At 49.5% G+C, this 21,889-nt stretch overlaps 1 protein-coding gene across 9 annotated transcripts in view; it reads left to right on the top strand.

Annotated features, from left to right (window-relative positions):
* The window catches only part of Palm2akap2 (PALM2 and AKAP2 fusion), a 454,171-nt gene that overhangs the window by 410,142 nt on the left and 22,140 nt on the right, over positions 1 to 21,889 (top strand). For 8 of the 9 annotated variants that reach the window (XM_013124459.3, XM_013124460.3, XM_013124458.3 and 5 more), the window contains one exon: positions 12,295 to 14,722. In XM_013124459.3, the coding sequence (XP_012979913.1) occupies positions 12,295 to 14,722 (2,428 nt within the window). Of the gene's footprint in view, positions 1 to 981; positions 1,134 to 12,294; positions 14,723 to 21,889 lie in introns of those variants that run through there. The other variant, XM_013124462.3, reaches the window with a different exon arrangement.

Raw genomic sequence — 21,889 nt, 5'->3', positions numbered from 1 at the left:
AAAAACCCGCTTGTGAGATAATGTGGAAAGTGAGAAGTTGACTATCACATTGTGTGCTGTTTTGTTTTGTTTTGTTTTTTTGTTTGTCAGCTTGATGCAAATGCAGAGGTATCTGGGAAGAGGGAATGTTAATTGAGAAAAATGTCATCGTTGGCCCGTAGGCAAGTCTATGGAGCATTTTGTGTGTAATGGTTGATGTGGGAGGCTCCAGCTCGCTGTAGGCAGTGCCTTCCCTTGGCAGGTGCTCCCAGGGTGTGTGAGAAAGGGGGCTGAGCAAGCCGGGAGGGGAGGAGGCCAGTAAGCAGCAGCGCTCCTCCCTGTGTTAGTTACTGCCTCGGGGTCCCTGCCCTGACTTTCCTCGGTGACGGAGTGTGACCGGGGAGTTTTACCTTGTAATAAACCTTTTCCTCCCCATGTTATGCTGTTTTATCACAGCAACAGAAACCCTAACCAAGACATACTCATTACCCACTCATATACTGCCTGGTCTTAGCTAGAGTAGACATGCATTTCTGTTACCAATATTTCTTTGGCTGTTGCAACACAGTTTGTAGTGTTTGGCCTGGTGTGGTGGGTGGCACAGACCTTTAATTGAAGCTCAGCTTGAGGGAGGAGAGGCAGGGAGAGCTCGTGGAGTTGGAGGCCACCTCTGTCTACATCATGAGTTCTAGGCCAGCCAGGACTGCACAGTGAGATCCCGCATAAAAGAATAAAACAGGTCGTAGCTTTGTCCGGAACCCTTCCGATTTTTGCACTCAACAGGGCTGGCCTTTCTAAGTTTCACAGAAGCAGCAATAACAGATCACACCAACACCTCCAGGCTCTCCCGTCTGCTCAGCCTTGGAGCCCAATGGAGGCCACTAGCATTGACTCTGGAAGGAAAGCCACTGCCCTCCCCGCCTGGGGAGGAGCCAGGCTTCTCTGAAGGGGACTAAAGTCCTTCTTGGTGTGAATGGCCTTTTAGGGAACAGAGGGAGGGCCGAATGCGCGCGGTGACATCACAGTCTCCAGTCCGGAGGCTCCGTAGGAATTTGTCCCGGCTGAGCCTGTGTGAGCATTGGAATCCCGTCTGGAGAAAGAGGCGGTTCTGACTGCCGGCTTGGAGGCGCGCTCCTTGGGCTTCTCTGGGCAGGGTAAGATCTCACGGTCCTTTTCTTTCTAACCTGGAAGGAGAAAGTTCTCTTGAGGCCGCAGTGTTCTCACAGGAGGGAGTCGGGGGTCTGGATTCTGTTGCTGTGTGGTGGAGGCCTCTCCTGCAGCCTGGTGGGCAAATGAGCACTCACTGTGTCTCTATATTTCTTCCTGGGAATCCTGTCACACTCCCAGGCTTGGTGCTAAGAGACAGATACGCAGACCAAAGCTGCGCGTGTGTGACAGAAAATGCTTTAAAGACACTGTGTGAGTGAGTGAGAATTTGTGTGCCCCTTTCCACCAAAGAAAGCTGCCTTGGGACTCAGTGGCTCTGGTGAATAGTTCTCTAGTTGTATGTGTTCAAGGAACTCAGTGCCGAATTCTGATGGCGGTGGCAGCTGCTTCCACGGCATGTGGTTCATCACATTCAATGGGGGACTTGGGGCTTTGTTCCTGAAGGTCCTGTGACACTTCAGGATACCCTCCTCAGGCTCTGCTCCTGTGTGTACAGGCGGCTGGACTTCTCCACTCCTAGCATTGTCTTCTCTGGAATCCGCCTCAACATAGTGGGTTCAATTAGGTCCACTGTGGTACTCAACGTTTATTCCTGTCATCGTGACCAGTTGGCTAGGGGGAACCCGAGATTCAGAACTACTTAAATGTAAACTGGGTGGTGGTGCACGCCTTTAATCCCAGCACTCGGGAGGCAGAGGCAGGCGGATCTCTGTGAGTTCGAGGCCAGCCCGGTCTACAGAGTGAGTTCCAGGACAGCCAAAGCTACACGGAGAAAAATCCTGTCCTAAAAAAAAAAAAAAAAAAGCAAAAGACAAACAAACAAAGTCAAAGATCTGCAGCTGAGTTAGAACTAAACTAGGCTTGTTTGTGTCTGCTGCATTTGCTACTTAAAACGTTCAGGCTCCTAGGGCCAAGAGTTCCTTATGTGGTCTTGATCTTTCTTTATTCCAGGGGTGGGGCCTTCCTTCAAAATAGCCCTAGTGAGAAGTCTTGAGAGAACCTTATCTCTCTCTTTCCTGGGAATCTGGAGCTAGCTGCCAGTCTAAGTCATTCTGGTAAGGCCTCTCCGAGAGGGGGGGGGAGGAAAAGCAACCCGACAGCCAGCAGGGCGGTGCAAGCCCATCATTCTCTCACTTACAGGACAGATAGCAGGTTTGAGGCTACACGGGGCTACCTTGTGAGGCCCTGTCTCAAGCGGAGAGAAAAGGTAATAACAGCTCTTTTAGCATCGGCCTCCGCAAACGCAACAGCTTCCTTCAGTCCCTGCCCACTCCTCAGCCCCCCCCATGCATGCATGTGCACACACACACACACACACACACACACACGCGCGCGCACACACACACACACACACACACACACACACACACACATACACACACACGCACACACGGTCTTCTCCAGTTTCTTTCACAGAAGGCCCAAGCTGTAAATGTGCTAATCAAACAGCATCTTTAACGTTTTCCAGATGTCAGATGTGCGGCCTGAGGAAGCGGGTCTGGCTTTCCAGCCTGGCTGGGAGTGGGAGGGGCCGTCATTAATAGGGCAGGTCATGCTCCAGAAAACTCCCTTACCTTCAAAATTCTTAGTGGGAGCCAGGCCACAGGCCACTTGGGCTCCATGTTCATGGTCTCTAGAAGGGTTTTTAGTCCACTTACAGCTCTGCCTGAGGCATTCATCAGGGAGAAGGACTGTCTCGTGATTGCTACTCAGGCCAAGCCCACTAAAGCTCTCGGGGGTGGGGTGGGGGCTACCAAGGGGATTGGGTCTCCTAGCCACCAATGGGTGGGTTGGTGTTTTGTTATAAGAACCGTGCCCCTTCCACCCCCCCCCCCCAGGTCATAGTAAGCTGTGACGGTTTCCTCGCTAGATGTCTCAGGGAGGGAAAGACACCCAGGCATTGTTAGTAATAGCCCCTTCCAGGGGTCATAGCAATGACCTGAGCTTTCCTGGTCTAAATTTAGCCTGCAGCTGCCTCGGGAAGGTTTGGGGTCTGCAGTCTGGCTGCCTGCCTTCCTTCAGCCACGAGCTGGGGGGGCTGACCTCCGTCTTGTTTTCCCACAGTCAACACAAACCCCTAACTCCACAGGCCGGAAGCATCTCTGCCGGGAGGTGGAAGAGGAAAAGGCCATTCAGGCCTGGAATGTGCCCTCCACCACCACCCTGCTGTACTTCCCTGAAGTAGAATTACCGTTTTCTGTGCCTTCAAGGGAGTGTGGACTGGGCTGCTCAGCCCTGCCCGCCTGAGCTGTGCAGGGCTCCAGGAGCTGCAAGCCTCCTGCTCGGGACCTTCCACGGGGCTGCTCAGCAAGCCTCCTGCTCGGGACCTTCCACGGGGCTGCTCAGCAAGCCTCCTGCTCGGGACCTTCCACGGGGCTACTCAGCTTTGTAAGCTCTCTGCAGCCGGCGTCTTTTGCACCGTGGAAGAAGCTCCAAAGTTGCCCACGGCTGCAGAGGCTCTCGGTGCTGTCACTGTCTGGGCCCTTGTTCTTTTTATGTGAATGGGGACTCCCATCTCCCCCGAGGCTACTGGATCCTTTCTTGGGAGTGGGCCATGCCTTCAGAGTTCTGGGGACACTCCTTGGCCTCAAGCAAACATGTCACCACCAGGGAATCTCAGGCTGGGCCTCTAGAATGACAGCAGTCCTACAGGGCGGTACTTAAAACCTCTTCAGCCCACGGTCCCCTCCCTCAGACCCCGCTGCTTTCCTCTGTGCAGAACCTGCAGCTCCGTGCAGGCAGCAGCCAGGCTGTATCACCCCGGATTGGTCCTTGCGAAAAGGGGCATCTGAGTTCAGAGAGTTCAGAAACAGCCACCCTAGAGGCAGCCACGCACGTGCCCCCACCCCTCCCCAAGAGCCAGTTCTTTGCCTTGTAGCAACTGTGCCCTGCTTACCAAGCATGTGACTTATGCAAGCCAGGGAGCGCGTAAGAAGGGGGACAGAGATGCCCTTTGATTTCCCCAGCTATGAGGAAGTTTTATTCCGTAACCATGCCTCTGTTCCTAGGCCAGCAACGAGTGCATACTTTTGATGGAACTTAAAAATAACTGGATTAAAGGATCAGGTCACCTATTACCTGGGGAAAAGCATTTCTAATTTAACTGTAGTGGCTGTATAGCAGGAAGTAATCTGGGTTATTCAGACCTGAGAAGCCTGGCTAGGCAGCGGGCGCCTGGCGTTGGTGCAATTTGGGTCACACTGTGTGTGCATTTAGGTTAGGACCCAGGGAGGTGGTGGTGGGCCAGACGCTATCAGGAAGGGACATACCCTGTGAGTAGTGAGGTCACACTGTGTGCGCATTTAGGTTAGGAGCCAGGGAGGTGGTGGTGGGCCAGACGCTATCAGGAAGGGACATACCCTATGAGTAGTGAGGAAATGGAGTCACTGTAAGCAGACCAGAAGTGTTGCAAGTATTGGAACAGCTACTCCCTAAAAAAAAAATAATGAGTTATTCTTTTCATCTTGCGTGTATGTAAGCTATCACATGTGTGCAGTAGCCCTTGGAACTGGAGTTTTCAAGGGTTGTGAGTCTCCCTTGTGAGCTGGAAACCGAGTTTGGTCCCCTCCAAAAGCAACAAATGTAAACTACTGCTAAGTCATTTCTCTAACCCTCCCCCACCCTTTTTAGTTTTTTGAGACAGGGTTTCTCTGTGTAGCTCTGGAGACTGTCCTGGGGCTCGCCATGTAGACCAGGCTGGCCTTGAACTCACAGAGATCCTCTTGCCTCTGCCTTCGGAGTGCTGGGATTAAAGGCGTGGTCACCACCGCCCAGCTTTATTTGTTTGTTGGTTGGTTTGTTTGTTTAAGCATGTATATGGGGGGAGGTGAGTGCAGATGCCCCAGGAGTCCACAGAGGGTGTTAGTTTCTTTGGAGCTGTTGTTACAGGTGGTTATGAGCCTCCAGGTGTAGATGTAGCCAACTGAACTCAGGTCCTCTGAAAGAGTATTATGCACTCTGACCAATGAGCCATCTTTGCAAACCTGTCCTGCTCCTTCTTTGGAGAGGTTGGTTTTGACTCCTGCTGCTTTGAAGGGATGTAGTCTATCACAATGGGGAAGGCATGATGCCAGGGTCAACTTGTGTTGACAGCATCTGGAGTCCTAGGCTGCCCCACCATGACTAGGCATAGTAAGCAGATACAACTGGAGAGTTGTTAAGAGAATTGCTGCTCTTGCAGAGGGTCAGGATTTGGTTCCCGGTATCTATATGGTAGCTCAAAACCGTCTCTGACTCCTTTCTAGGGGAACCAAGGCCCCTTTCTGAGCTTTTTAGGAACTTCATGCACATGGTGCACATATATACTGAAGGCAAACACACATCCACATAAAATAAATCCTCCTCCTCCTCCTAGAAGCAGAACAGAGAAAGAGAGGGAGGGAGGGAGAGAGGGGAAGGAATGTGGGTGCCCATCTGGCTTCTTGACGGAAGCATCAACTCTTCTTTCCCTTGCGGTGAAGCACATCTTTCTGGTGTGTGACCCTGCTGAGAAAAGGCACTTCCCTCTGGTTCTTTCTGACATGTTATACTCAGCTGCAGGTCCAGGCAGGAAGAGAATGCGGCCGTCCATGGCCCAGCCAGGCTGAGGTTGGCCACAGGTGTTGTGTCTTCTGTGCAAACTAGACAGGCTTCTAGGATCTTCCGTGTGCCGTCGATTGAGACGCTCTTACTCCTGAGAAGTCGCCAGCAGAAGCAGAGCCTTGTGTTTAGAGGTAGCTAGGCCAAAGGGTAAACGCCTCGGCTGCTGCGTTTTATCTCCATATGGAGGGCCAGCGCATAGAACCCCAGGAAAGGAGCGGAAGCTACGACTCCAGGGAGTCTGCCTTGTCTGATTAAAGGGAGAAGTAGCGACTTTTTTTAAAAAAAACATGTAATTTATTTGATTTTTTTTGAAAAATTTATTTACTTTTATCTTATGTGCATGTGTGTCGGGTCTCCTGGATCTGAAATTACAGACAGTTATGAACTGCCGTGTGGGTGCTGGGAATTGAACCCAGGTCCACTGGAAGAGAAGTTAGTGCTTTTTTAACCACTGAGCCATCTCTCTAGCCCCTATTTAACTTTTTTTTAAAGATTTATTTATTTATTACATATACAGTGTTCTGCCTACATACCAGAAGAGGGCACCAGATTGAATTGTAGATGGTTGTGAGCCACCATGTGGTTGCTGGGAATTGAACTCAGGACCTCTGGAAGAGCAGTCAATGCTCTTAACCTCTAAGCTATCTCTCCAGCCCCTAACTTTTTTTTTTTTAATGTGCATTGGTGTAAAGGTGTGAGATCCCCTGGAACTGTAGTAACAGGTGTGAGCTGTCGTGTGGGTGCTGGGAACTGAACCCTGGTTCTCTGGGAGAGCAGCCGGTGCTCTTCACCTCCGAGCCATCTTTCCGGCCCCAAAGCAGTTAACTCTTTTTTTGTTATTGTTTTTGTATTCTTGTTTGTTTTTCGAGACAGGGTTTCTCTGTATTGCTTTGGAGGCTGTCCTGGAACTCGCTCTGTACACCAGGCTGGCCTCGAACTCACAGAGATCCGCCTGCCTCTGCCTCCCGAGTGCTGGGATTAAAGGCATGTGCCACCAACGCCCGGCTCAAAGCAGCTAACTCTTAAGCTCAAAAGTCTGAGTCTAATTTTACCCGAGGAGATTTAAGCTAACAAGGACTAAGGGCTAAACCAAAAACAAACCCTCTTTTCACCTGTCCTCTCTTCACGACCTTTCCCACATCATTCTGGAAGCTTCCTGCCATATCTGGAGAAAAACCTTTGACACACTAAGATAAAAATTAAAAGCTGTGTGGTTTACTAACCAGGTGTGATCCTGGGGAAATGTCTCCTGTTTATTTCCTTGGCGGCTTAAGCACCAGGGGGACGGACAGCTTGAACCAGTGTTTTCTATATACTTGGTGGGGGCGGGGGGGGGGTTCCAACTCGGGGCGTTCCTGTACCGTATTCTCCCACTGAGCTACCACTCCCTCCCCCCCCCCCAGTGCATCCAGTACATCTTCAGGATTTTGTCTGTCTGTTTTGCTTTTATTTTTGGTTTTTCGAGACAGGGTTTCTCTCTGTGGCTTTGGAGGCTGTCCTGGAACTCACTCTTGTAGACCAGGCTGCTGGCCTCGAACTCACAGAGATCCGCCTGCCTCTGCCTCCCGAGTGCTGGGATTAAAGGCGTGCGCCACCAACTCCCGTCTAGAATTTGACACTTCTAAAAAATAATAATGATTTTGTTTTGCTTAGAGACACAATCTCTCTCTCTCTCTCTCTCTCTCTCTCTCTCTCTCTCTCTCTCTCTCTCTCTCTCTCTCTCTCTCTCTCTCTCTCTCTCTATTATATATATATATAATTTCCGGCTGGCCTTGAACTCACAGAGATCCACCTGACTCTGCCTCCCAAATGCTGGGTGTTAACTTTGTTTTTAATTAATTGTGTATACTTAAGTATGGTTGCGTGTGGGTTTGTGCACGGGAGTGTAGGTGCCCATGGGGGCAAGAAGAGGTTATCAGGTCCCCTGGAGCTGGAGTTACGGACCTTGTGAACATCTCACCCGGGTGATGGGTACCGAATTAGTGTCCTCTGCAGGGTCAGTATGTGCCCATAGCTGTGGAGCCATCTCTCCAGACGCAGGATTTGACTTTTTAAGGACATTTTATGAAAACTTTCTGCCGACGTTAGCCACAATTAGCGTTTCCCAAATATGTTTAGCTTTGAACTAAAACAAGCATTTAATAGCTGAGGTGGGGGAAGGTCTTGGGACGATAGAAAGTGCTTTTGGTCCGAAGTTTCTGGATCGATTCCTTGAATCTCTTGGTGTTACCACTTCTGTTCTGCAAACCATGACCCAATGCTGTTCTCAAGAAAGGCATTCTCCTCCGAGAAAGAAGTTAACATTGGTCATTTGCACTTTGATGTAAAAACTGCTTAAAAATAAGCTATTTTTTACATTTACATTAACCATTTTACAATTTTCATAATTCATTTAAAATGCATTTTTTCTCAGTTTAATTCTCAGAAAATATTTGAAGGATGTTTTTAGCCCTGCTTACCAAGGCGTTGCATCTGCGGGAGACCTCAAAGTTGGCTTGCCCAACAGGGTCCTTACTGAAAGAGCCAACACTGGCTCTAGGACCTGAATCTTAGAGTTGTAAATTTTCTTAAACTGATTGGCTTGACTGTTGAACTTTTTTTTTTTTTTTGATAAATAACGGCAGCTTTAGATGCAAAGGGGTTAGTTACTTGGTTATTTTAAAAGCAGGTCTGGAGCCAAATTCTAGCACTCACACTGACATATACTAAGCAAACAATATAAAAACAGCTCTAAAATCCTAATCCGGTGCTCTCACAGAAGCAAGCCTCAGTTTTCTGAAGTCCCTGAAGCCCACACCCCACTGCTCTTAAGGGGGAATGTCGTAGTTTTGCATAGGAGGGATTTTGTTACCACATTTAAACACCCCATGTCCGCTGAAACCAAGGCTGGAAACCAGACTTAGTTCTCAGACCTCAAAAACCGAGCAACCCAGAGGCTCTGCAAGCCAGGACCAACCTGGGACTCACACTCTTCATGCAAGGTTTGGTGGGGGGAGGTCTCCAGCATTCTGACATTCATTATGCTAATAGACAAGCCACTAATTTCACTAATGGAAGCCCATTTCTCATTTGCCAATTAGCAAATCCCCTAGAGTCTGCAGGGGGTTAAGGCAGCTGGGAGTGTTGGAGGAAGCCACCTTTGGAGTGTGGGATTTCTGTATAAGGTGACCCCTTCTTAAGTTTCTATACTCAGTACGGTTGCCTGCCTGCCTGCCCTGGGATGCAATTTAAATGCATTTCAGAAGCACACAGCTGCACTATATTATATTGTCTCTGCCCAAGAATTCCAGAGTAAATTGCAGACATCCTCAGTGGATGCTGGCTATTCTGGGCCACCAGTCGGAGGGCAGGCATTATGTAGCATGGCATTAAGACTCTTCCTGGAGGGTTGTCTGGGTGCAGGCGAGAGATCACCCACAAGCCCTCAGCTCCCTGCCTTTCCTTTGACCTCAGAAAACCCCACCTGCCGGCATTTCACGTCTATTATAGTAGAGGAGATCACCCATGGAAGGGTCTTCCAGTCAATGTCACAGATGTGCGTTTTATCCAAAACTGGATTCCGGGTCACCTTATCTGCAGCCGGTAGAGAATTTTGGTTCTTCCCTTATCTTCAAAGGGAGAAGTAAGCATTGGCTGGTTTAAACAAGACATCATTTAGTGATGTCAAGCCCAGACTCCTGCAATCCAGGATTCCTTAGCCCAATCCCCTTCACCTGGTGCAGTGATGGTGGCTTTGATAGTATCAGGCTTGGGGCATTTGCTCTTTTGTCACAATTGTTGCCTAACTTGGCTGTGGATAGTCAACGCTGAGTGTCAGTTTGAGAGCTCTTCTCCCTGGTGGCCTGCGAAGCAGCTGTTCCCTGAAGGGAATAGAACTGATCATCAATCAGGAAGAGTCTGTGGAAAGAAAAGGGTTGGACTGTCTACTACAACTCACAGGAAGGGACACTTTCCTGTTTATGCCTTCTAGTGTGAAACTTAAAAAAAAAAAAAAAGGTTTGGAAAGCAATCTCGTCATGCTATACCATCAACCCAAACAGATTTTGATGTTATTTTACTAGGCAGAATTTCGCTGTGTAGCACCAGCTGTTCTGGAACTCACTCTGGAGATCAGATCTGCCTCAAGCTCACAGAGATCCGCCTGCCTCTGACTCCTGAGTGCTGGGGATTACAGGTGTGCACCGCCGCCACACCTGGACTCCAAATTTTGCATTTCAAGCAATGTTTTGGTTCTTTCGAGACAGGGTTTCTCTTCTGTGACTTTGGAGGCTGCCCTGGAAGTAGCTCTTGTAGACCAGGCTTGTCTCGAACTTAACAGAGATCTGCCTGTCTCTTGCCTCCCGAGTGCTGTGATTTAAAGGTCGTGTGCCACCGCCCACCCCCCACTCAAGCAAAGTTTTTTAAAGTTATGTTTCATCATTTTGTGAGGTGGGGTGCACATTCATGCCATCTACTGTCATGTGTGTTGTGTGTAGATCAGAGAACAGCTTGCCAGAGTTGGCACTTTCCTTGTACCATGCAGGTCCCGGGGATTGAACTCAGGTCATCAGGACTGGTGGCTGGCATTTTAGCTTGCCTACCCATTTAATCAGTGTTTTTGTTTGTTTGTTTTTGTTTTTTAAGTAGCTTTTGTTGTTTTGATGCAAGGTCTTTCTCTGTAACACAGACTGTCCTTAAACTCTTGGTAGCCTTCCTGCCTCAGTCTCTCAAATTCTGGGATTATAGGGGTGAGCTACCTTGCCCAGTTATCATTCGAGCATATGTTTGTGTGTGTATGGTTGAGAAAGTGTGTGAAGGCCTGAGATCAAATTCCCATGTCCTTTGATTTTTTTTTGAGTTGCTCACTGGGATTTAGGGTTCTCAAATTAGGCCAGGCTGGCTGGTTGACAGCCCCAGGGATCCCCCCATGTCTGCATCCCCTGCACAGGGATTACAAGTGTGTGCTACCATAGCTGACTTGTTTTACAAGGGTGCCAGGCTCGAACTCAGGTCCTCTGTCAAGCTCCATACCGACGGAGCCATTTCCAACCCCTATCTTTTCTTTTTCCCCAAATCTCAGTTTAACAGATGACAAAAGACATAATACCATAGTACTAGTACTTGTGTTGTGTTTTTTCTTTCTTTCTTTTTTAATTTTATTTATTTATTTATTTATGTATTTAGGTTTTTGGAGACAGGGTTTCTCTGTATTGTTTTGGAGGCTGTCCTGGAACTCTCTCTGTAGACCAGGCTGGCCTCGAACTCACAGAGATCCGCCTGCATCTGCCTCCCGAGTGCTGGGATTAAAGGCGTGTGTCACCAGCGCCCGGCTTGTGTTGTCATTTCTAACTCAAAGCCCATATTTTGTTTTTGATAAAGCAAAAAAAATAAAATATATTGCCAAGTGCTCTTTTCAGGTTTTCAACATTTCCTTTCCAGCCGCTTCTAGCTCATGAGGTGATCTAGACACCATTTCTGAGTTCTTGAAGGAGCTGTCGGTGCGTCGGCTTGGCACTCTTGAGTTGTGACGTGCTTGGGAGAAAAGGACAGGGCTGAGGCCGGAGCCAAAAGTCAGTTCCTTGAAAGTGCTGTGGAAGATGGGTAGGGCGCTTCTATTTTAGGGACTAACAGGGCTCCAATAGGGTCAAGAGCTTCTTTTGGCTTCACCCTATGTAAACTCTGGAATAGACTCATAGTCCATGGGCAGCATGGGAAATCTCCGCTTTGCTTCAGGACGGGGCTTGTCACCTGGGGCTTGAGGTTGCTGCTGCTCATTTCATCTGCCCCGCAAATTACATACCCTGCCTGTTTAATGAGCATCAGTGAGTGAATGCCTTTTGGTTCTCTTTATAGGACACCATCTTCCTCTGAAGTTGTTTTGAGGTGTTTCAACTTTATTGTGTTCCCACCACCCTCCTATTACTTTCTACTTTTCCTTCCTAAAGGGAGAGGGGAGGGAGGGAGGAAGAGAGAGAGAGAGAGAGAGAGAGAGAGAGAGAGAGAGAGAGAGAGAGAGAGAGAGAGAGGACATACTGCTTTTCCGGTGGTTCACCACTGGCTGGCTGAAGCTGGAGGCTGGAGTGGCTCTCACCTTCCGGCGCCCTTCCCTGATTGGTCTGCTTTTTCTGTAATCTCTTTCCGTGGAGGTAGCCAGCTTTGGCTCGAGTTTACTGGAATTGAATGTCTGGCAACAAGTTTCTACATTGAAAAACTTCTGTTATTTAGTTTTTTTAACTCCTGCCTCCCAGTGCTGGAGAGAGTGAACCTAGGGCGTGACTTCCCTGCTAGACAAGTGTATAGACAAGCGTGTATCCTCAGTGTGTCCCTGTAATTCTTCATGATGTGAGTAGAAGGTACCGACGTCCACCTCATGAAACCTGTCTTTGCTTTCAATGGTTTTAAAACGTCAGTGGAGGACCGAGGATGCAGCTTGGTGCTAGCATTTGCATGGCAATGACAGAGGGCCGCCCTCCCACATAAAGTGAAGGAAGGTGGCAGCAAAAACTGTCACTGATGAGTGAATTTCTTGGCATCGACATTCAGAAACGTGCGTTTAACCCCTACTCGTGTTTTTCCTCTTTATTCTAGAAGCCTACCCAGCTTTCTGAGGATGCTAACCGGCTGAGAGGCAAGCAAGACAACTGTGGTGACATCCACCCGGAGCCTGCTGCCGCCAGCTCTCTCTCCCCAGGTCACAAAAACATGGAAATTGAAGCGTCTGCGGCAGAATGTAAGAGTGTACCCGGCATCACCTCGACCCCACACTCCAAGGACCACTCCTCCCCTTCCTATTCTGCCTCGCACAACGGCCTCCCCACCCATCACCATGAGTCCTTAGACAACGATGTCGCCCCGGAGATCCAATATCTAGACGAGGTGCTGGAGGCCAACTGCTGTGATTCCTCCGTGGATGGGACTTACAACGGAATCTCCTCCCCGGAGCCCCGCGCAGCCGGACCGGTGAGCAGCCTGGGCTCACCTGCCTGTACACCTGCCGCTGCCCAGGCAGAAGAACCCACCGAGAAAGCATCCGGCGGGCAGGTGCCTCCTCTCGTGGGGCTCAGTAGAAGCCCTCCTGACACCATGGCCGAAGGAGAAAGAGCCAATGGACTCTCCGCTGACCAGCCCCAAGGCATGCTGGGGGACGGCCCGCAGGCACCTGCCAGCCCCAGCTCCTCTACCGGCTCCCACGGCTCCTCCCGGGACGGGGAGCTCACGCTCACCACACTGAAGAAGGAGGCCAAGTTCGAGCTGCGCGCCTTCCACGAGGACAAGAAACCCTCCAAGCTCTTTGAGGAGGACGAGCGCGAGAAGGAGACGTTCTGCGTGCGCAAAGTGAGACCCTCCGAGGAGATGCTGGAGCTGGAGAAGGAGCGGAGGGAGCTCATTCGGAGTCAGGCCGTGAAGAAGAACCCCGGCATCGCGGCCAAGTGGTGGAATCCCCCCCAGGAGAAAACCATCGAGGAGCAGCTGGACGAGGAACACCTGGAATCGCACCGGAAGTACAAGGAGCGGAAGGAGAGAAGGGCGCAGCAGGAGCAGCTGCAGCTGCAGCAGCAACAGCAGCAAACGCCCCTGCCCCAGCTCTGCACAGCCCCAGCTACTCATGAACACCTAGATGGCATCGAACACGCCAAGGAGGACGTGGTCACCGAGCAGATCGACTTCTCTGCTGCCCGCAAACAGTTCCAGCAGATGGAGAATTCCAGGCAAACGCTGGCCAAGGGCCAGAGCACGCCAAGGCTGTTCTCCATCAAGCCTTTCTACAGACCTCTTGGATCCATCAACTCAGACAAGCCTCCCACCATCTTGCGACCAGCCGCTGCCGGGGGACCTCCGGAAGACAGTAGCCCGCAGGCAGCCAAGGCGCAGAAAGCGCCCTGTGTTTCCGACGGCCAGTCTGCAGGAGGAGGTCCAGGTAGCGCCGCCACTCAGGGAAAGGAAGGGCCGTACAGCGAGCCCTCCAAACGAGGGCCCTTGTCTAAGTTGTGGGCAGAGGATGGGGAGTTCACTAGCGCCCGGGCCGTTCTTACCGTAGTCAAGGATGAAGACCACGCGATTATGGACCAGTTTTCAAGATCCGTCAACGTGTCTTTGAACCAAGAGGAGCTGGACTCGGGCCTGGATGAGTTGTCAGTGAGGTCCCAGGACACCACTGTTTTGGAGACCCTGTCCAACGACTTCAGCATGGACAACATAAGTGACAGCGGGGCTTCCAACGAGACACCCACTGCCCTCCAGGAAAACTCGCTGGCTGATTTCTCTCTGTCTCAGACCCCCCAGTCAGACAACGCCTCAGAGGGCGGAGAAGGGGTCTCCAAGTCATTCAGCGACCACGGCTTCTATTCTCCTTCCTCCACACTGGGAGATTCCCCGTCGGTTGATGACCCCTTGGAGTATCAGGCCGGGCTCCTGGTGCAGAACGCCATTCAACAAGCCATAGCGGAGCAGGCAGATAAGGCGGAGTTGCGCACCAGCAAGGAGGGGTCAGAACAGCAGGGACCTGAAGCCACAGTGCAGGAAGCTGAAGGCCAGGCCCATGCCGGCGCCGAGGCCGAGAAACCCCAGGGCGTGTTTGCACCGCCTCAGGTGTCCTCTCCCGTTCAAGAGAAAAGGGATGTGTTACCAAAGCCCCTCCCTGTGGAGGACAGGGCACTCAGGGAAACGGGGCCCCCCCAGCCACTGACAGCTGCACAGCCCGGTGGTCCCGTCAACATGGAAGAGAGCAGGCCTGAAGGAGGCTATTTCAGCAAGTACTCAGAGGCAGCCGAGCTGAGAAGCACAGCCTCCCTCCTGGCTACGCAAGAGTCCGACGTCATGGTCGGGCCCTTCAAACTGAGGTCAAGGAAGCAGCGGACGTTGTCCATGATCGAAGAGGAGATCCGAGCAGCCCAGGAAAGGGAGGAGGAGCTGAAGCGGCAGAGACAAGCGGCGGCGCAGAGCAACCCCAGCCCCAGGGCCAAGAACGTCCCGTCGCTGCCGCCTTCTAGGACCACCAGCTGCAAAACCGCTCCAGGTGAGTGACGGCCGCATCCTGTATGTACCCAGGTGTCACACCGAGCAAACCGCTGCTGCTCACACCGTTACGTGTGGAGCCTCCGGTATGCCTGTGGCGGGGAGGATTTCAGCAACAGGGGAGTTAAGGGAGGATTTCAGCAACAGGGGAGTTAGGGAGTCAGCGGCAAAGGTGCCAAGCTTGGGTGGTGGTTTGCTGTTGCTCAGCGGACACAAGGGCTCCTTGCCTCTCAGTCTGCCTTGTCTTGATTTATTGGACAGATTCTTTTTCTTTTTTGCTCCCCCCACTCGGAGGGCTGCTTCTTGGCCAAGTGTGGTATAGACCTCGGTAGAGTGAGCCCATGTGCCATCTGTGTCTTCAAGTCCAAAAGCTAGAGTTCAGTTAAACCCATCTAATTAGGGGAGTGTGTTCTACCAACCCCTTTGGGGATGCTGGCCTCCCTCCCGGCAGTGATGGATCATGACTTGGGGCTGCAGAGGGCAGATATTCTGTCCATCTTCTCTGGCTTCCTTTATGTGACACAACCAGTTACAAGCATGCAGTGATAGACCGCATATAAGGTAGCGATCCCGTAAGATACCACCCGCGTGACATTATACCCATCTTGGTCTCCAAGTCTACTCTGCGATGCTCACACCACGAGGTGGCCTAACAGATGCCTTCTTCAGACATTTCCTCACAATGTCTCCCCAGCTTCCCGACCTCAGGCTGTCCACGAGCATACTCTGGAGTTAGGTCATCTCCATCTATCCTTGTCCATTTAGAAAAGCGAGGTTACCAGGAGCAAAAGGGCCGTGTTTAGTCTCCCCCTCATTGCCTGAGCAGCCCCTTTCTTGAATTGTTGGTATAGACGGCTGCTATCAATTAGGGCAATGCCGTGGTTGCCGCTGTGGCTAACAATATGACCAGAGGCGTTTGTTTCCTGTGTGGATGTGATAGCAATTGGGGGGGGGGGGGTCTATTCATCTTAACATTGGAGATGTGCTTCTCTGGGCATGGTCAGAGTTAGTCCATGCGTTGTTATGGTTTCATGCTGACATAAGTGTAGACCTTAGAAGACGAAAGCATTAGAAAATATTTCCATACCATTCCTGACCCCCAAGTGTATTATTATGTGTTTTTACAGTGGACTTGTTGGGAAACTGATCTTCCATCAAAGACGGTTTGAGAAGCATTATGTTAAAGTATAATTACTGTTTAACCTGGGTTGTTAGATCTCAGTTCCTTCATATTGACACTTTGACTTCCATCAATTTACAATGGCACAGACTCACTCTATCATTAACTTCTAAATTCTAATTTCAAACCTAAAGGAAAGCTCTCAAGTAAGGTACAAATATGGTTTTATTCTGGGCTGTTTGAGAATCACGATGCCCTTGGCGCACACTCTATATTGGATCTTTCTGATGCTTTCATATGAATAATTTCACCTTTGGTAGGGGAAGGACCACCAAATTGATGCTGCCTCCACACAGGGCCTAAGCAAGTAGCACATGGTGTTAGATTCTCCCAGGATGGGCAGATTTAGCGCTGACCACTCAATATTACTTTTTTGTTTTGTTTTGTTTTGCTTTGCTTTGTTTTTTTTTTTTTTTTTTTTTTGAGACTGGGTTTCTCTGTGGCTTTGGAGGCTGTCCTGGAACTAGCACTTGTAGACCAGGATGGTCTTGAACTCACAGAGATCCGCCTGCCTATGCCTCCTGAGTGCTGGGATTAAAGGCATGTGCCACTACCGCCTGGTCATTCAATATTACTTTTGGTCACTTGATTAAGGAGTGTTTGTAAGGCTTCTCACAGAGAAACTATGTTTTGCTTTTGTAATTAGTACGTATTTTGCTTAGACACATCTGACTATGGAATCCTACTTCTTACCAGACTGGAAGTCTAGGATTTATTTACGTCTATATAGTCTCATGGGGATCCCGTTACATTCAATAGTTCGGTGTCGTTCCTCTTGTTATTTTTAATCCTCATTTTGTTTAGTTATAGCTATGGGAATCCCCTCCAGGATACTTTTTGAGGAGCAGGTCTTCCTCAAGCGCTTCCTTTACTTTACTTTCTGTTAATTGTACAGTGCTCTGTTTTACCCCATACTTTCCCAGCCTTGAAATCAGTCTTACCGCCCCCAAATTGCAAAGAACACTAACAGGATATGTGTGTGTGTGTGTGTGTGTGTGTGTATGTGTGCGTGCGCGCGCGCATTAATGTTGGCTTATTAGTGCTTACAGGCAGCCTCGCTAGGCAAAATTGGAGATTAAGTATCTACCTGTATGTCTGTCTTATCTAGTCATTGGTCATCTCTATCTCTATCTCTCTCTGTATCTATCTATCCATCCATCCATCTATCTAGGAAACCATGGATTCATGCATCTTTTTAAAAAATTACTCTGTGTGTGTGTGTGTGTGTGTGTGTGTGTGTGTGTGTGTGTAAGAGAGAGACTGTGAGTGTGCTCCTCATGTATGTCACGGTATGCATTTGGAAGTGAGTGGATATCTTTCAGGAATCGGTTCTCACCTTCCTTCCTCCCTGTCCCTGCTCCAGGACTGTGTGTCCCAGGCTAGCCAGGCTGCAGGCTTTCCCTGGGACTCTCTGCCTTGGCTCTCCCACTGTAGGGATGCTGGCAACACAAATGTGCACTGCTGCATCTAGCTTTTCACTCAGGTTCTTGGGATGCAAACTCGAATTGTCGGGGGTGGGGTGCATGGTAATTAATTGTACCCACCCAGGGGTTTTAAATTCTTAATTTGATAGAGTTGTCCACATTTGTCTGGGGGGGCGGGGAGACAAACCATTTCTACCTCCCCTCTTTATAAGCTCCCAAGGTCAAACCAAGGACGGTTCACCAAAGGTCACCCTAGGAACCTGTGAGTTTGTTGAAGTCATTTACAGAACGGGGTGCAGGGTTGCTTACAGGAGCATGTTGACCCCAGAGCTGCCGCACTGAAAAGTCTTCACCTAGCTTGGATGATAGTTTTTCCCATAGCTGTGTAAAATACCCCCTTGCTTAACATTTCCCCCGGCTATGTATCCTAGAGACTCCTCTAACACCTGGAGGCTGCTGCTTGCAGAATTGCACACAAAGGCCTAGGAAGAGCAAAGGGGGGTCTCAGATGAGAGTTCAGTGACCGGCGAAGCCCCACCCCTACTGCTCCGAGGGAGCAGTCAACATACCGTTGGTAATGGCCTTCTGCAAGCAAGCACGGCTTGTCCGATGCGGATGTCAGCTGTTCTGTTGAGAGGAACTTGTTCTACAAAACACTTCTTCCCTTTCCAGATTTACAGCTCCCCTTTCCATAGTTACAACTTCTTGATATTCTCAATATGTTGGAGATTTTTTTTTACCTCTCTAGCCACACCATTTAACCACACTCCTGTTTTCTTCATCAAAATATGTACCCGTATTAATTTCTAGATGATCACTATGTGTGTGCACCCCCCCCACTCCCCTGTTGGTAAAGAGACCCAATACATGCCCACCTTGCTCTGACTCACAGTGGATCCTCCCAGCCTTCTGCAGCCATCATGCTTTTGAGCAGCCCCCAGCGACTCTTGGACTGAATTGTTCAGGAAGGAAAGGGAAGGGAGGCGGAGGAAGAGGAAGAACTCAGGGACTTCCTTGATGGGCTTTTAATTCCTTCTGGTCACAGGCCAGAGCCAGCTCTGAGGGAGGGCTTAAGGCAAGAAAACTGTCGGGGAAAGGTTTGTTCGTGGTTAGCCACAAGAACTTGGCTTTCCCTGGCAATTCTGAGCTGTCGCGTTCCCTTGAAACTGGGGCCGGGAGCTGGCTTGGCATGGCTGGGTGGCAGCTGAGCATCCTGTCCTGGGGAGAAGTGTTTGTACCACTCGATTCAGCCCCCAGCCTGGGGGCTACTGGGCAAGCAAGGTGATGGTGATACCCAGAAGTTGGCAGCCTCACGGATGGAGGGACAAGCCTATGAGCATCTTGGTTCTTTCCGCTTACGTGGAAGACAGGTACCAGTTACAGCCAGCTCTGCCTACCGTTGCATTGTTTCATTATAAAACCCTTTCAAAAGTCCATATGGCCAACGGGCAGTTTGGACTATTTGACCCACTCTAACAAAAGCACCTTGGGCTGAGTGCCGTATAAACGATAGAAATCTATTTCTTACAGTTTTAGTAGACCGGGATGTCCAAGATTAAGTTTCTAGCAAGGACCCATGTCCTGGTTTTATAGATGGAACCCCCTCTGGATGTCCTCTAGTGGTGAGGAGGAGGAAGATGGATAGATCTCTGTGGCCTCTTTCATAACGATGTTGACTCAGACCTGAAAGCATTGGTAACTGCATTTCAGTGGGTGGATGAAATTCCCAGACCACAGCAGGAATATTTTGGATTCTCCTCCCGGTCTTTGTATGGACCCTCTCACCGTCCTGCCCCCAGCTTCCGCCACATGAACGATTGTTTAGTGGGAGGACATGCTGCTGCTGGGTCTCCTAGCTGATGTACCTGTCAGGATTGGGTTTCCCCTACAAGAAGCCGGGGTCCCCGATGTTTGCTCTTGATCTACAGCAGCCTAGTCCCAACTTCTCTAGAACCTTCTTCTGGGTGGATGCTGATCTCCTTCCCCATGCCTTATTCACAGCATTCATTTTTCGTCCCTTTAGGAAGGCAGTAACTGCCAGGTATGATGCCTACCTTGAATCCCAATACGCAGGAGGCAGAGGCAGGTGGATCTCTGTGAGTTCAAGACCAGCCTGGTCTACAGAGTGAGTTCCAGGACAGCCAGGGCTGCTACACAAAGAAACCCTGTCTCCAAAAAAAAGGGGGGCACATAGTAATTTATATGAGTGTATTATCTGTCCTGATCTTGCCACACTGAGCACAGTTGTAGTATGATGCACATAGGCCCCGTGCCTTCGTATTATAGCCAGGGTATGCGGAAAAGACACCAGGCTTCCTAGAATTACGGCATGAAGAGAGGAACCAAAATTAAAGTGAATAAAAACTCACTTTTCTTTCTTTCCGTGCCTGGAACCCTCTGGAGTATTGCTTGGCCAGAAGGAAGCTGACACATTACTCTGGCAGTCTGTGGGCTAGCAGCACTTCTGGCTTCAACGTAAGTTTTATGAATGAAATATTGCTAGGTTTCTTCTGCACCGTGTCACGTCTCCTGCCAGAAGTGACTCAGTTGGTTTTCTGTGTGACCCAGATCAGATTAATGATATTAGGTGGTGAAAAATAATGACTTACCCCTTATCTCGTAGAAATCATGCTGGCCACATCTGAATCCTAAAAGCCATAAGCAGATAAAATCCACGGAGAACCTGTGCACTAGGGATGTACAAATTCTTCCCTCTGTTAGCTAAAAATCTCCATTGGCAAGGTGCTGAAAAGATCTTTGGAGGGGCTTCCCACCCCTGCCTCCCTTTGTAAGAGAGTGGTGAAGGCCTGTAATTAATTCCATCTGCCTAGGGGGCTGAGGCAGGGGACCTTATGGTCAGCGCCTGTCTGTGCTAGACTAGAGGTCAGTTTAGGCAGTTTAACAAGATCCTTTATCAAAATAAATAAGGAAGGAAAGTGTTGGGTGAGTTCAGTGGTTGAGCACTTGCCTAGCATGCACAAGGTTGTAGGTTCAATCCCCATAACCTCAAAAGGAGAGAAATAACGGAGAAGAAAAAAAGACAAGATGCCACACTACACCCCTTGACAGGTGTGTGAACCTGATCTGAAGGGGAAGCCCATACGTTAGGGTAAAATACCCTTGAGAGAACGGGGTGTGTGTACTCCTGCCTCTTTCAAAACTCCAGTGATAAGAGCTCCTCAGAGTCTTTGCATAGTTCGGATGCCGACAGACAGTTCTCGGTGCTTCACTTCCAGGTTCTAAGAATGTCAGGGAAATTCAGGGAGGTAGTGAGAGACTTTGTCTTTTTTTTTTTTTTTTTCTGATAGTTTCTGTTTTCAGATGTTGACTTGACACAGCAAGCCGGATGGTTTTTGAGATGAAATGGTATGTTATGGGGGGAGTGATTAGGAGAAAAAAGTAGGTGTGAACATTGAGACCCACTGCTTGGATTTTCTGCCCCTGTCTCTTAATGGTATGACAGGATCAGTATACACCTTGCATAGAATGAGATGTGTACAGACTTAATGACGTGTGTCTGAAACCCTAACACTGAGGAGGCTGAGACAGGAGGATTACTGGGCCAGCCTGAAAACAGCACTGAAAATTTAAGGCTAGCCTGAACAGCCCAATAAGGACTTGTCTCAACATGCCCCCCACAGAAAATAAAATTTAGAGGCAGCATTGTTGTCAGTTAGGATTATAGCTCTGCGTGAATTGATCCAGTACCTTAATATAAAAAGTATTAGCTGGGCTGTTACCCCTTCTTCTTCATTACCTTCAAATATCATAAAGGAAAATTGCACACAGGAAAAAAAGTACTGACGGGTGTTAGAACAATATCTGTGCAATGGAGCCTCGTTCTGGGCTTGTTCTGTGCTAAAAAGAACCAGAGGAGGCCAAGCTTCACCACCCCCCGCTGGCAGCTGCTGGAGATGGGGTTCTTCTAGACTGTAATTGGAAGAAAACTCTCGGTTAGGAAATATGGCAAGCCCGGTTTTGACAGCTCAGAGACGTCCAGCTGGCTGCGTGAAACAGCATATGTGGAATGCCTGGACAGTCTTTGCTGAGCAAAGGTAAATCATGCCAGCCACAACTTAACAAGCCCTTAAGAGCAGTATGCGATACTACTTACTCCATTCATACTTTCTCATTGGCCGCTTACTCCTCCCAGTAGCCCTTTAAGATACAAACGATATGAAGACATGAGGCTATATGCACAGATGTGTACACACGAATGAGCGCACACACACATAAATATTTTTTTGAGACTAAGTCTTACTCTTAGCTCAGGCTGCCCTGGAACTCTGTCTGTCTGTCTGTCTGTCTGTCTATCATCTATCTATCTATACCCATCATCCATCCATCCATCCTTCCATTTATGTAATTCTAAGCTATCAATGGTCTATGTGTGTGGGTTTGGCCTGCAGAGGTGAAGCAAAGCTACCCTGATGACCTGGAAGGTTTGCTGGTGTTTTCAGAACTGAATGTCAATGCCTTAATTACAAATAGGCTAAATTCCTGGCACCACCCAAATATTTAGACAGATAGGGGCATGCTAGCTGTCTAGGCTGGTTGCCTTGGG

The sequence above is a fragment of the Mesocricetus auratus genome, unplaced genomic scaffold, assembly GCF_017639785.1.
Source record: "Mesocricetus auratus isolate SY011 unplaced genomic scaffold, BCM_Maur_2.0 Super-Scaffold_6730, whole genome shotgun sequence".
NCBI lineage: Eukaryota > Metazoa > Chordata > Mammalia > Rodentia > Cricetidae > Mesocricetus > Mesocricetus auratus.
Note: the sequence above shows the minus strand (reverse complement) of the source record. Positions and strands in the feature narration are given on the sequence as shown.